The sequence below is a fragment of the Colletotrichum spaethianum genome, assembly GCF_022836535.1.
Source record: "Colletotrichum spaethianum MAFF 239500 DNA, contig46, whole genome shotgun sequence".
Taxonomy (NCBI): domain Eukaryota; kingdom Fungi; phylum Ascomycota; class Sordariomycetes; order Glomerellales; family Glomerellaceae; genus Colletotrichum; species Colletotrichum spaethianum.
In genome coordinates, this window is record NW_026054816.1 from 252955 (window position 1) to 268185 (window position 15231).

At 52.6% G+C, this 15231-nt stretch overlaps 5 protein-coding genes across 5 annotated transcripts; 3 read left to right on the forward strand and 2 right to left on the reverse strand.

The window, feature by feature from the left end:
- Window positions 1-1661: 1661 nt before the first annotated feature.
- On the forward strand, window positions 1662-2011 carry ColSpa_11452 (alpha-glucosides permease MPH2; the record flags this gene model as incomplete). The annotated part of the gene is made up of 2 exons (XM_049277664.1): window positions 1662-1922; window positions 1994-2011. The coding sequence occupies 2 exons, from the start codon at window positions 1662-1664 to the stop codon at window positions 2009-2011; spliced, it is 279 nt and encodes a 92-aa protein (XP_049133621.1).
- A 52-nt stretch (window positions 2012-2063) lies between these two features.
- On the forward strand, window positions 2064-3387 carry ColSpa_11453 (maltose permease MAL31; the record flags this gene model as incomplete). The annotated part of the gene is made up of 3 exons (XM_049277665.1): window positions 2064-2250; window positions 2298-2795; window positions 2849-3387. 3 exons carry the CDS (start codon window positions 2064-2066, stop codon window positions 3385-3387), a joined length of 1224 nt encoding a protein of 407 aa, XP_049133622.1.
- A 278-nt stretch (window positions 3388-3665) lies between these two features.
- On the reverse strand, window positions 3666-5855 carry ColSpa_11454 (transcription factor tau subunit; the record flags this gene model as incomplete). The annotated part of the gene is made up of 4 exons (XM_049277666.1): window positions 3666-3891; window positions 3945-4399; window positions 4838-5778; window positions 5837-5855. 4 exons carry the CDS (start codon window positions 5853-5855, stop codon window positions 3666-3668), a joined length of 1641 nt encoding a protein of 546 aa, XP_049133623.1.
- A 1715-nt stretch (window positions 5856-7570) lies between these two features.
- ColSpa_11455 (uncharacterized protein) lies at window positions 7571-8285 on the forward strand (the record flags this gene model as incomplete). The annotated part of the gene is made up of 2 exons (XM_049277667.1): window positions 7571-7743; window positions 7838-8285. The coding sequence occupies 2 exons, from the start codon at window positions 7571-7573 to the stop codon at window positions 8283-8285; spliced, it is 621 nt and encodes a 206-aa protein (XP_049133624.1).
- Window positions 8286-12927: 4642 nt separating this feature from the next.
- On the reverse strand, window positions 12928-14112 carry ColSpa_11456 (switch 2; the record flags this gene model as incomplete). Its single annotated transcript, XM_049277668.1, has 1 exon — window positions 12928-14112. The coding sequence occupies one exon, from the start codon at window positions 14110-14112 to the stop codon at window positions 12928-12930; it is 1185 nt and encodes a 394-aa protein (XP_049133625.1).
- Window positions 14113-15231: the final 1119 nt, after the last annotated feature.

Here is a 15231-nt window from a genome sequence, read left to right on the forward strand (position 1 = left end):
TTTTGTCCGCTAGCTGTCACCAGATCGATGAAGTGTAGGTTGTGCTTTGTGGTCATATTGAGTGTCAGAACTGGACTTTCTTAGGCAAACAACAGACAAATTTCCACAAGCATCTTGGTCTCTGTTTTGATGCCGCAAGACAACACCATGCTCCACTGTTCTTCTTGAAACTAGTAATGCGGAAAAGACTGACTATCATTTGCCAGACACACAATCTCGCCCACCATAGAGCCTGTCAGGCTATACTAGAATGACCCAAGTCTTCGGGAGAGAAGTCAACGGATATTCTTAGGGCTAAAGTTTTGAGCGGTATCTCCGTCATGACAGCGATATTGTAAACAAGGCTACCATGAATGTCATTGATCCGACGGCAGGACGGATGAAGAAGGCCTCTTCCAGCTCTGTCAAAACCAACCACATGGACCAACACCTGGACGATAACGGTATCATCATTGCAAGTTTGTGGATTTGATGGGAGGAGTTATTAGATATCTGCGTTAAGCTCCCGACGGCCACCTGTGCCATGACAAACCAGTTGCTTCACTCAATGATCCTATTCAGCAGCCTGTCGTCTGTTCACTTGGTTCGCAACTGAACGATAACAAATTGGCTAGGTATGCATTCCGAGAGCCTCGAGCCGCCCCGAAGGCAACTCAAGTTGTTCGCGAAGAAACGACTCAGATAAAGCCGCTAATCCAGAGATCAGTATGTTCACAGCCGTGCAATGTATCTAGCGCTCCGAAGAAAACAGTAAACGAACCGCTATGGTAAGTTGAGGAGATCAAAGAAAATCAAGTAGAAGTAGAAGTAAATGAAAGAGTTGAATGGACTACTAGATTGTACGTTGTTTAATCACCAGCCTGGGAAATCAATAGATGATGCTGAAGAGGCTGGTCAAGTGAAGGAGGTCAAATCGGGCGCATCCAGTAGACCAGAGGACAAGAACATTAACGTTCGTAGACAGTCAGACGAGTCTTGGACTAACAAGAAGAAAACCATGAAGTAATCAGGTCACGAGAGTTAAGACCAATATCGGGGTGAGCAGTTGTAAGGCGTGAGCGATTAGAGTGACTTATGATGCGCGGTCAAATCAAGCTCTGAGAGACGAGCCAAGGTACACACCTTCCCCATGGACTCCCCCACCTCGCGTGGTCTCGTACTTGTTTTTAACGTTTACACCACTATCTCCAGCATCCCACAGCGGTTTAGCGTGCTAATGCATCCTCGCTGATAACCGGAACACGGCATGTGCGCCAATGCTTTCACCTCTGGTTTGACTTCTGGGTTCATGCTTTCTGCCTCGCGTCCATCCATCCTCACCAACACAACCACACCACCAAATCCCCCTCCCCCTGTTGACCAGGGGCTCCTTTTATCTCCGCAGACCTACCAACCACACTTTACCCTGTATTCGGATCCCTTCACAACGATAGCGGCCAGCCATTCGGGGTTCGAACCGGCATTTGCCGGCGATGAGGGGTCCTGATACCGTGACCGCTGGATACGACATGGCTTGTTCACACCAGATTGCCACGGATATGTAAACAGAGGATAATATGAACATGTCTCCCCCGCATTCGTCCGCAGGGATCGAGGCCGACGGTGAGATTCAACCTCTTCTTCACAGAATTGACGGTCCATCATACAGTACCAGTTCCGCAATGGCATCCAAAGATGTCGAGACCATTGCCGTCGCTCCAGACGCAAAGCCTGATGTCGAAGATGCGGCCTTGGCTGAGGCCATCCGCCTCGAACACAACTTAACCTTCTCCCAAGCTGTCAAGCTGTACCCCGCTGCTATTGGATGGTCTGCCTTTGTGTCTCTCGGGGTCATCATGCTGGCGTTTGACCCCCAACTGCTGGGCAACCTCTACGCCACACCTCAGTTTCAGCGAGACTTTGGCTACGAATATGAGGGCTCCGTGAGTCCTCTGTCTCGGGCGATTCTTCTTACCTTTCGACTAACCGGCTATAGTACATTATCAGTATGCAGCGATTCACCGTTGACTAGTTGGCTCACTTTGTTGACATACTCAGGCGCTGCATGGCAAACCGGACTGTCCATGGGTAACCCCGTCGGCCAAGTCGTCGGCGCTCTGTTCGCGGCGTACCCCATGGACTGGTTCGGTCGGAAGTTGACATTCGCCGCATGCGTGGTGTTGACCGCCGGCATCGTGTTCATACAGTTTTTCGCGCGTTCCTTATCCGTCTTACTGGTGGGCGAGCTTCTCGGGGCCTCGTCCTGGGTATGTATGTCGTCATCGCTCCGGCCTATGCCTCTGAAGTTTGCCCCACAGCTCTTCGTGGCCATCTCACGTCCTACGTCAACCTCTGCTTCGTCATGGGCCAGCTTCTGGCTAACGGAGTGACGGCCGGGACGTCAAAGCTCGATACTCACTGGGCGTACTCTCTCCCCTTCGCGCTGCAGTGGTTCTGGATCCTTGTCATCCTCCCCGGCCTGCTCTTCATACCAGAGAGCCCCTGGTGGCTGGTTCGTAAGGGCAGGATGGACGACGCAGAGAAGAGCCTCCGTCAGCTGGCTTCCACGAAAGTCAACGTCGCCGCTTCCTTGGCATTCATTGTTGAAACCGACAGGCTCGAGCAAGAGCTTGAAGCAGGCAGTACGTACCGGGACTGCCTGAAGGGCGTCAACTTGAGACGAACCGAGATTTCAGTCGGAGTCTACTGCACCCAGGTTCTTAGCGGCATATATCTCATTAACTACGGCACGTACTTCTTTCAGCAAGCCGGCCTGCCTACTGACAAGGCATTTGACATGGCTATTGGATTCCTTGGTAAGTTACGAATACTGGCCCTTGTGACGCTCTGCAATGACTGATTCTTATAGCCGTCGGATTCCTCGGCACTGTCACATCTTGGTACTTCTTGATCCACTACGGCAGACGACCCATCTACATCATCGGATTGGCCTCCTTGGTGGTCTTGCAGCTTCTCATCGGCATTCTTGATTGTGTCCCAGGGCGGCCGAAGGGCGTTGCTTGGGCAGAATCGTCCCTGATGCTCATCTGGAACTTTGCCTACGATCTATCTGTTGGTCCCATCTGTTTTGTCCTCATCTCCGAAGCCTCGGCCACAAGAGTCCGATCGAAGACGATTGCTCTTGCCACCGCTGCCCAGGGTGTCCTCGGAATCATCATGACTGTTGCTATACCATACATGATCAACCCAGACGAGGCAAACATGCAGGGGAAGCTGGGGTTCTTCTTCGGAGGCCTGGCGGCCCTGTGCTTCATCTGGGCCTGGTTCCGCGTCCCCGAGACCATGGGGCGCACTTACGAAGAGCTCGACATCTTGTTCGAAAAGCGAGTCCCGGCGCGTAAATTCAAGGGTTACGTCGTCGAAGGCATGACTTCCGCTGAACATTAGGACCTAACGATGAAGGAGCAGTCGCCTCACAAAGCGTGCGGAACCCTGCTGTAACTAAAAGGGTATTATTAATATTGGTTCTGGGACTGCCAAGGCTTTTGCAACCGCGACCACTCAAATACGGATGCATCTTGCCCGACTCCTGTTTGCACCGCCGAGAAAGCCCTTTCCAGACTCTGTATCGTATCCTAGAATAGTAGAAGTCATTTCAACCCGTTTTGCAACTCCGTCTCCTTTTCCGCCACCGAACCACAAGAGAAGTATGGGGACCATCACTTTTATTCTGTGACGCCGATTTCATACCCTATAAGGACTTCAGTGCTCGTGCCTTCCCAGCCACGTGTCCCGGCAGCCGAGAGCATGAAGCGACATGTCCGGTCAATGTAGAGCGACGAAATGACACCGGCGCGTGGGGGGCCAGGAATAATCAGGAAGGGAACAGTCGAGTGCTTAAAGGCCCGTGTGTCTTTAAGGTCGTACAGCCGGAGAATGTCATGCGAGGCACTGTTTGTGTTAGATCCAGCATATGGGGTTCGGTTCATGCGTCCAAAACATACCAGACAAGGTGTCGGCCATTCGGCATCGCTCGCACTGCGCTCACAGCTCCACTGCCGGCTGGGAATTTGAGAGTTCGCTCCGGGGCCCAGCCGCTTCTAGCTTTGTGGATGCTGTACTCTTCTACTGTTCCGTTTCGTCTACCAGCGTAGATCCAGTTACCATCTGGACTCCAGCAAGCGCCCATGCACCAAGGTGGCACACCCCGCTGGTTGCTTATCCTAGCAACAGGGTCTTGCACACGCCGGTCCCACAGTCTAATATTGCCATCAATGGCTGCGGAGAAGAAGATTGTGTCTGCTGACTGTGTAGGGTCCATGGCTGGGACGGCGGGCTCTGACACGAACACCATAGATGGCGATCCGGGTGCTGGGTCGTCTGGCTGCACATCGGGCACTGGGGGAATATCCGGAAAATCAGAGACAGGAGGCGGCGCCTCAGCATCCTTTGCACCCTCCTGCGTTGAGGAGCCGTCCGGAGCCGCAGCGTCCGGAGCCGATGCCGGTGGCTGTTGCTTTGAAACTTCTGGACTGCTGCTTCCCGGAGGCTGAACGGCTGGCGCCGAGGCTGAGTCGGCGTTAAATGCATTGGTCATGTCAATGTCGGCAGAATGGTCCATGCCCCCGTCCTGCCCAGAACCATCGTGAAGAGGGGGCATTCCCATATCACCCATAGCCCTTGAGAACTCATCATCATCATCACCACCGTAGTTGCCCGCAACATTATCGCCGAAAAGAGACCCAGTATCACTGCCGCCAAAGAGCGACTCATGTGCAGGTGATGCCTGTCCTTCGGCGACCTCACCAGACGCGGCGGGGGCCGATGCGTCGCCCCCGTTCGGAGCATCTGCAGTGCCGTTCTGCAAAGGCTTGCCGTTGTTTGAAGTAAACGTTACGTCGAACTTGATGTCCTCCTCCATCGCATCGGCAGGGATGGGTGCTCCATTGACCGGGCGGAGCTCAATGGCAGAAGTCTGGCCTCCGCTACCGTCAAATGACCGCTTCACACCTCCCGTGTTCAGGTCCCAGTCGTAGATGTTCTTGTCCCAACTGCCGCTCAACACACTCTTCTCGTCCTGTGCTAATGTCAAGACACTAACGGCATTGGTGTGTTGCTGCAGGCATGTAATGCGTTTTCCTTCGTCGTGTCTTACGCTTTGAAGGTTGATGCCGCCAGACTCCAGGCCAGACAGAAGCCACAAGGCTTGTGAGTGAACGGCCAAAGAGTATACGGGCGATAGCACGTGCTCTTCATTTCCTCTGGGGTTGGGCGGGCCCGGCTCTTCGTTCTCCCAGTAAGACATCAGAATGCCCGCCTTGACGACACTATCGACAAAGGGGTGCCTTTGCGCAACTGTCAGGAGCTGTTTGCCGTTGATTGTTCCCGGGCCGTCGTATTTCCTGATATAGCCGTCCGAGCCTCCCGTCATCCAGTATCGAAGGTCGGGGGTAATGGCAATAGCGTTGATACTCGTTGCCTGCGGGGCGGCCATTGTGGGCACGATGTCGTATAGACGGGCTCTGACAGCTTCTGGCCGTACGGTCGGGAAAAGGCTCGAGAAGGGTATTGGCGATTTACCTTTGCCCTCTGGAGATGCCCTCGCGCTGGCCGATCCTTCCCTCGAGGGTTCCCTTGCGTCTCGTGCCGCTGCCTCATCGCCCTTCTCTTGCGCATCATCCCCTGTTTCTTCACGGTCGTTGTCATCCTGGTCATCATCGTTGTCTTCTTCGTCGTTTTCCATGTCGCCATCGGCATCGTCTACGTCTTCCATGACCTCATCCTGGTCATTTTGGTCGTTCTGGTCGTTCTGGTCATTTTCGGAGCTCGCGTTGGAATCTGGGTTGTCGTAGCAGGTCAGCTACGGTACGGGAGAGCGCAGAGAATGCAGTTGTACCTCTATCATCGTCGTCCATGGCGAAGTTTTAGGAACCACCAATCGGGCAGCTGCCTGTGAGGTTGAACCAGGGGAAAGCGGGATCGCGCTGAGGGTTCTGGCGAGGTCGCGACGTTGGCGGCTTTGCGCGCAGGCTGAGAGGGAAGGAATTTGCTATGATTGCGACTAAGTGATGTGTTTGCTATATGCGGTAGTCGCACAATTCCAATTGCTTCCAAGAGTTAAAGCTTTTCGTAAGTATGGTGGCAGCAATGGGCTGTTGAAGGTGATGGGTGGTGAAGGCTGATGGTGTCCGCAACTTCGCATGGAATCGTCGCGAAAGCTGAGGGTCGCGACGTGACTAGGTTGGAGCACCTGAGCCCGCAGCACCGACCTCACCTGGCTATGTGCCCACCTCGCTTTGTTCTGTGCGCCGCGCAGGGCAGTTTAGCTTTCCATTCGGAGTGACACAGCGGGGGCCTTGCAGGGCTACAGGACCCAAGCACGCTAGCACCCCCCTGGAATCGCGCTTATCCTCCAGGAACATGTCTCCGGAGCCGCAACATTCACCGACGATTCCGGATTGAGGGTCGGGTCCGGTTAAACTTCGTGTCGTACGGAGGAGGGACGCCGGTCCCGCCAGAAACCGGACGACACCGCTCATGTCGTGCTCCGCCAAACTTCGCTTTACGGGTCCTATCTGACCATCTGTCATAAGGCAACGACCGCTCTTTTCACAATTCGTGAAGTCCTTCGTCCTATGGTCCCGAATTGAGTTTCTGCGCAAAAGTTAACATGCGGTCTGGTTGAGAAAGCCTGCTCGGTGCCTCCGTTCGAGCGGCTTTGCTATGGGTAGGCCGACAATCAAGGTATCAACCAAATACCAAGAAGCACTCTGCGGCATTCTATTTGAGTAATCGAGACTCACCTTGCTGTTGCTAACACAACCATACTATGCACAGGTACCGCTACCAATATCAGTTCGCAGCGGTCAGATTCAGCAGAAAGGGTTTGATGTGGACGCATTAATTTTCCTCTCTTCTTCACCAAGTTCTTCTAGCACCGCGAAGCTTCATATCTTTGATGGAAAAGCAAAATGCCTTCCGCTGAACCACGTAGGAGCTGTCACACCTAACACAGGGCCCTAGCCGGTTGCATTGCTATTGGCGCTGCTGTCCTGCTGGCGGTCGACAACCGCTTTGATCGACAGCTGTGACGTATGGAGCTTATGCCAAGCCAAACTGGACTGACAAACGAATACTATATTACTGTAGTTCACTACCCACAATAATCACGATTGTTCGCAAGTTCCCCCCTTCTCGATTTCTCCTCTTTTGCCTCTTACAGCTTTTTACTACCTGGCGCATCCTCCTTAAGAGGTGTTACACTTCCATAAATATATGTTTGCGTTGAGTTTCCCCCCAGGTGCTTATTGGGTTCCTTTCATTACACTGTTTATCCTTGCTGTTTGCTGTTGGAGCCAAATACTCTTCGCCTGTTCTCAAGCAAGTCTTCTTAGAGTTTTGTTGCCGTTTTCATGTTTGTATGCCGACATTCTAACATTCCGGTAAACTCAGTTCTTAGATTGTTGACGGGAACACTGGTCAAAGTTGCCATTAATGCTTGTCTGCGTACACGAAAACCTCACCACATTTCAACCTACTCTGCCAGGCGTGTTCTGTTCCACCCCACCTCGGCTAGTTTCTATCCACTCTCATTCCCAACAGCTCTATTCTCTTTGAGTCTCTTCTGACAATGTGTTATGGCGGTACACCCGAGCTGTCTCCGACCGAAAAGGTCATGAAGGAGACGGCCGAGATGACTGGGGAGAACCATATCAACACCATCTACCCGAATAAAGAAGCCTATATTGAGGTTTATTCTGGACTCCTGCGCTACGACAGCCTCGAGTCTATACGCAAGGCAGTGTAAGCGTACATATCCATTCCATAGATGGCAGAGAACACCGGGGCATGCCCATACACCAATCTGAGAGTCCTTCCACAATTTCAAAAATTACAGGCAGGTGCTGACACCGGGCTCCCAGGTCTTTGCCCATGGCGCCAATATTATCTGTCTCAGCGTCATAGTCCACGTTACCCTCTCCGCTGTGCGTGCCCGACATCTTACCACCTTTCCTGCTTCTCGGTATCTGGCCATGGGTACGATCGTGGCTTTGTACCCCTTTTCGAATAGAATGCAGATGGGATATGACATGGCTGTGGCAACTGGCTGTTATAACGAACTCATTGGCAGCCCTATGATGTTGCATTTCTTGAATCTGGAAGCCCCTGATGACGATGTCACCTCTGGCTTCATGAAGTCTGACCTAGAGTACGTAATGATCAAAGCGCGCTCAAACTGCTACTACATGGCCGTTGGGTATGCCTTGGAGGGTCTAAAGCAGATGGCAAGGGATAGTAGAAACTCTCCCCAGCGTGTCGCAAAGCCAATATTGACCCAAATCTAGATTGTCGTTCGCTAAGTATCTAGCCAGAGGCTTGAACGGTGTTGATCGGCCAGCATTCACGCCCTGCTTCACCTCATCCTTGAATATGTTGGCCTTACATGACGGTGTTCACAACCCGATATTCAGGCACGTCCCCATTTCGGACCATGTGCAGTCGAAAACAAGACTGGGCAGATTGAAGGTGCCAATACATCATAGGATGATCTCAAAAGGGTTGGTCATTATACAGGGTCCTTCCGGAGCGGGCAAGACTCACACGCCCATGTCGGCTCGGGATCTTACTAAGGGTGCAGTCATCCAACGTGCGACTTATCATCCGTGAGTTTGCCAATGATTACAAAGCTTTGTTCGGAGGGCAAGGTTCTGGCTAAATAACTCCTCGACATTAATTGCCTTTGGGATATCGCCCCTGCTCATCGCGGCATTATTACCAGCACTCGAGCGTCGTTAGGATTTTTCAAACAGGCCAGCTCGTTGCACCACCTTCAAACGAACCGATGAGGTTGTCGGGCAAATCAAGGTGACTCGATACCAAGAGGACATTGACGCTATCCGATAATCAAGGGACTCCATCGTCGGGTGCACAATGGCAAGTTTCACAAAATACCGCATCCTGATTGCCGCGGTACAGCCACATGTCATAACGATTGAAGAAACCTCTGAGGCTTTCAAAGCAAACATCGCTGTCGCCTGTTATCTTCTCTGCAGCAATTTATTCTTACGAGCGATCACAGGCAACTCGCGCCTCACGCCAAAGTGCTGGAGCTGACCAAGCCTCTCTTTTTGTTTGAACATCTCTCTCTTCCAGAAGCTCGTGGAGTGTGGCTCGTACTATCCGAAACTCCAAATACAGAGGCGTATGGTGCCGGGTATTCGTAGGCTGTTGAATGCCTGGTACCCGCTCCTCTTCGATCACTCTTGCATCAAGGCCAAGGACCGGTTCCTAGGATGGGCTCGCAGAATATGCCATGGCTTGACTACCGGCACGTCAAACCGTGAGATGGTTACTCCGGAAAATTCAACGTATGTGAGTCTGGCGTGATTGTCAGGCTGTGCGAATGTCTGAGATTCAATCGGTCTGTTCTGCCCGATATCATCATCCTTACCTTGATTGGCGCTCAGAAACCGCATATTGAGAACATAATCTTTTAGAAATGTGGCATTGCATATCGCTGCGCCGGAGACGGGGAGAATACTTAGGTCCAAGGCTCAATCAGTGGAGGATGCCAGGGCAAGGAGAACGATAGCATCGTCTCCGTAACCCAAACCCTTGAAGACGAAGCAAGCCGGGCACCCCAAGGACATGAGACGCGCCATTGTAGCGCCCAGCAGGCCTCGACGGCAGCTTAGCGCCCTCGATGACATACAGAACCTCCTGGCTTCATCAACCCGATCCAGCTAGATCGAGGTCTTGGATAGAATGAATGAGCTACCCAACCGCTACAATCCAATTTCCTGCGAGACTCACAGGAGGGAGATTCACAACCGGGATCCGGATGAATGGGGGAAATTCGCAAGCAAAGAAGGTTACGGGATGCGCTGGGGGGCGAAAGAACGGCGTTAACGGATCGGTATGTAATCAAGAGTGCCACAAATAAGACGGTCATTCCAGTTCCTGATGACAACTGCTTCTGAATTTGCCTCGCAGTGGTCTCTGCTAACCGGCCCCCAGTGCTACGGTCACTAACAGCTCCGCAACCAGTGGTGCGCCTACGTCTTTCAAGTTTTCCCATCTCGACCGCAGAATCCGCGCTCTCGGTCAAGGAGGACAGACCTAAGTGGTCAATGAGGCTCCTGGAGAGACGAACAATGTACATTGCATACTTTGGGTAAGGGCAAAGGCGTACACTAGGACGGGCATACCATCTATTGAGGCTAGGGGCGAGAAATGAGTAAGAGACTCGACGTTCAAAGCGCATAGTCGTACACCAGGAGGGCGTACACGACCTTTGAAGTAGTGTGGAGCTTTGTAAGGGAAAGTGAAAGTAATCGCCTACCAAGAACCTACAGACATGATGGCTATGTATGCTGGGAAGACTGTTTCGAGACAACCCGTGTCCTTGGACATGCTTCGACCGATGGTTCCCTGACGTCAAAGAATCGAAACGGGAGAGAGATCAAGGAGTCAAGCGAAGGACCATGGCGCAGCATCATGATTCCATACAAGCGGATGAGAATGCTAGATGGACGGCTCTCGGACAGATGGTGTTTCTCCTGGGAGGCGTTTCCCGCGTCTTATCGATAGCTTATCGTGCGTGATGCTGCCACTGCTGATGCTGCCTCAGTCCTCAGTTCCAAACGTCTCGGTCCCTTTTTCTCTTGCCTCAGGCCATCACCCGCAACCTCCTCAGGTGTCCAACTCAATGTACTATGTAGAAATTGAGCAAGCCGCCAATACCTACCTACTCCCCTTTGCCTGCACACCCCCCCCTTGACCATGGGATGCGAGGAGGTACCTTCCCTTCCCTGACGCGCGCACGAGGCGCCCGGGATGGTAGGGGCCACACCCGCTGCGGCAGAAACGCTATCTTGCCTTCTTTTGGTGCAGGTGAGCGGGAGCGAAAATTTTCAATGCACGCAACAAATGGCCGGGAGCTTCGTTCTTGTCTTGTTTTGATTAACCCGCCCTCCATCGCGCTTTCTCTTTCCCTCTCTCCTTCTCGATCTCCTGCGGGTCAGATCGTGAGGATAAGCAATGCACCTAAACTACCTGCAGCCATCTGCAATGCCGTGTAACTATCACTGGAAACATATGGGCAAACTGTGGTTTCGGGTTTGCGTGCGGCCCTGCGAGTCCGAAACTGACCACGGGCTGGATTATCTTGTCATGGATTATTGCCCGGTTGATTTGGGTCAATTACGCAGCCTGAGTGGCCAATGGCACAGCTCACCTCGCCTTGCTCTCGTCTCGGTGACGTGGGAGAGAGCGCAAAGAGCGAAAGGCCAGGATACCGAGTCTGATATAACCATACCACCCACTTCGATGGCAATCTGCTCCCTCATACTCATTCCAAATCTGTGCGACAATCATTATCCACATTCGGACTTCTTACCAAGGTCAATAGGGTCTGTTCATGGGTGGGCGAGTAGAAGTCTAGACGAATGCGGTTCGCCCGACTCGTTTTTATTTATTTTTTGGGACAAAAGAGGGACAAAAGAGCTGTGACTCTACAGATTGTGTACCTTTGCTTCACGACAACTAACTTCATGCATAGAGCCTTTCTCTCTCTCTTTCTCTGCCTGATCTATTAATAATTTGATTGGCCAGCGACACGCTGGTAAGTTACAAGCTATTCGACCGATTCTCCTTCTGACGTAGGCAAATCTACTCTGGAGGCCGGTGTAACTCCACCCCCACAGTGCTCGACAGGTGAGGAAAGGTGAGAGTTAAGTACATACGTAGTGTGTGCTCCACGCTTGCACTAAAGTGGTTCTGCGCTGCGACCCAAGGTGAGCCGAGCTCTCGGCACTCTCAAAGCAGCCCCTGCGCCCTAGCATGACAGTGCAGCAGTTGACACTTGCGCTTCCGCTGGATCGATCCGAACATCCCGCCCGCGTCGTCGATCAACCAACCCGACCCGAGGGCTCCGCTAAAGAACCTATCGTCGCAAGGCAGGGGTTCACCCTCCAATAACACGCCCCTCCAAGAAGAACAAAGAGTTGTCGTAGGGCTGAGCCAATGTGTTCTGCTATGCAATACATTCCATCGACGACGCCATCATGTCGCTTCCGGTGGAAAAGAGCCATTTCTCATCTCGCCGCCTGCCTGTTCACAATCTCTTAGTGTATAGAAGCGGCCGTGGTCTGTTGTTATTGGTGCGGTACATCTTGTGTAAATTTGCCTTACTCGACTTTCTAACTATCGTCCGCCTGCGTGTGCTTCGCAGTCAATGAATGGCTGCCAAATTATGTGACAAGATGCCGTGCGTGATGTAGATAAAGCCCAATCGCTTTGCCGTAAGACCACTAGTTCCCACCAGGTAACCCAATCCAGGTAACCCATCTCTCCACCACAACCGCCGACTCAGCGAAACGCTGAAACACTGACCGTGGGATAGTCATCCCTACTATGTAACCGGGCATCCTCCAACCAAACCATGAGAAAGGGGTATGATGGCCAATTGACCCAAATGCAAAGATGAAATCCAGACCAAATAATAAAAGAAAAATATCGTGGAGTGGGGTGACATGACTGGGGTAATCAGATTTCTGTCGCACTCCGGGTATCATGGTGGTAATCCCTAATGCTCTGATGTGTTGAAAAGCTGTGTCCGTGGTGTGATGCCGAATGACTAATGAATAAATCCCAAAACGAAACGTAAACGAGTAAAGTGAGGCCGCAAACCGCCCGTGCTGGGCGGAACGACATTGCAGCAGGAAGAAATCAGCCACCTGGCAATCTTGGGATGCAAAGGAATCCGGAAAACAGTCCAAACCGAGATCGCTGTATGCAGTTACCGACATGAAATAGGAAATGGCAAGAGTTGATCGCGTAGCCCATAGTCGTAGTGTAAATCGTAAACAGCAGAGTGGCGTAATCAGGAGGCTTCGCAATGCAGTAAACGTGCAGGTATCAATGTACCGGTGAGAGTCTATGAATCATGCCAGATGATCCACGAGATGAACAGTGTCTGAAGTGAGTTCAGACAAACTTGCTCATCCACTTCAGCTCAAGCCAGCCAACCTTGTCGAAAGCCGTCCATAACTTCGAAGCCTTGTTGACATCAATCTTGCAGGCCTGCTGAGCATCGGTCTTGCGGAACTCCTTGCCAACTCGTGCACACTCCAGCCGACGGACAAAAATGCGTCGCTTGCTTGTGAGGTAGGTGGCGCAGTCAAGCCGAAGGTTGGCTGCGAGGGTGACCTCGTCAGGGTGGAGCAAATGGACGTTGGTGTCGTCACTGAGGTCGATAGGAGCGCCCTTCCAGTCCACCTTCAAGGAGTTTGGTTTGTCAGGCAGCGAAGACAGCGGAGGGCAGTAGTCGGGGAGAGCTGCGAAGTCGCGGTCCTCCCGGTTCGGCGCAACTACTCGACGAGCAGGGTCCGGCGTGGCACTAACGCGACGAATGTGACGAGTCGGAGGGCTGGTGCGAACAGGGCGAGGAGCCTGAGGCTTGACAACACGGTCGGGCTTCGAGTTGGCAGATGTAGCAACCTTGGGTTTGGTCGGGGCGGATTTCGTCGCCTTGGCAGGAGCAGATTTGGCTGGGGCAATGGTCTGATATCGCACGACGCTGTTCCACCGAGCGTGGTTCAACTTTCGGTCGGCCCTGACCTGTTCTCTCTCTTTCTCGTACCATGACTTCCTCTTGTTGGCAAACAGTCTCATTACCTGGGACTTGAGTTGCAGGGCAAGTTCGTAATCCTCTCGTTGGGGAGGTGAACCCTCACGAAAAAGGCCAGGAGGCCGGGCAACGATGTGCTCGTCAACGATGCGTCGATGTTCGATTGATTCAGTGCTGGGAAACAGTGGCGGCTGGGTAGGGCTCGAGGCGGTATCGTCGCGAGGGTACAAGATCGGATCCTTTGCAGGTGTCCCAGGTACAGGAACGTTGCTTGACTCTGTGATATAGGGCGAAACAGGGGGCGACATCGGCATGCTAGGCTTGGTCGCTTCATGTGCGTGATGTGTACCGGAAGACACGGACGCAGAACGTTGCTGCCCCTGGCTGAAGCTGTCGTAGGGTACTGGCTCGGGAGGAGACATGAGGTTGCTGATGTCGAACGCTTTCTTCGTATCCCGAGCCATCGTGGTCACTTGTGGGGTCGTCATGTTGTATTTGAAGTCCATTGTCTGCGAGATGGATGCAGCCGGAGAAGACTGCATCTTGGAGATGTTAAAAGGAATTTGGCGAGTGCGGGTTGAGTCAACGATTGCTGTCGTCGTAGGCTGTGTGATGGGGGTTTGGTTGGGTTTGTCAGCCATCATGTACTGTTAGCGGTGGCGAGGCGGAGTATGGAGTTATCGGAGTTGAGCGAATTGGGTTTCGGCAGGCAGAGAAGACGGTGGATTGCGGTGGAAAGGGTTCGTCTCCAGACTGAATTCGAAAGCAGCAGCGGGTCGAAACGTCTTCCAGCTTTGAGGTGGGTGTGAATTGAAAAGTGGTTGCTTGTGGTGTCGAGTGTGGCCGTCAATGGGGATTTATGTCCCAATCGACAATGACGTGCGCAGCGGAAAGCTTGTGTGAGTGTCGCTTTACTGCGGTCGGGCGCTGACGCAGTAACAAGCAGAGGGTGGGCAGTGGAAGAAATGCAATCGGCGGTCACTTGTGCGCTTGAGTGCAGCCACAAGTCTCCATTGACTTAAAGAGTCAACAATGAATGAAAGCGTGCTTCCAGGAGGGGGTAAGAAGGCAATAGACGGATACTGGCGACCTGGGCAACGGAGCGAATTGGTATCGTACTGAGGGGTGTTGGTGGCGAAGTGGTAGCAGTGTTGATGTGGCGATGGAACCTATGCGGAGGTTCTATGCACTTGAGAGCAGACTAATTTGATGCTTGAGCGCAGCAAATGGGACACGTGGAAGAGGAAGAGGAAGAGGAGGAGAAGAAAGGAGAAACGGAGGAAGGCTTGGAGGGTAGCAAGAAGAATAATAAGAGGATTTGGAAGTAAGGCGAAGCCAGGCGCAAAGTGGATGATGGATGACTGAAGGATGGGGAGGAGTAGAGCGGAAGGTAAGGCAGGCAAGAGCCAGGCACGCCAGGTCCAGGTTGGGCAGGCAGGAAGGAGCAGATGGAGACGGAAGGGGACGTGGGAAGGGCGTGTCACAGCGAATGGAAGTACCTGTGAATACGGTATCAGGCAGAAAGACGGTCGGGGAAGTCGATGAATACACGGAACAAGAGCTACACACAGGCAAAGCAGAGACGGAGGAGAGAGGCCTACCGTAGTACCTACAATAAACTCCAGGATTGAGGTAGTAAGGCGGCGGCAGTGACAAGACAG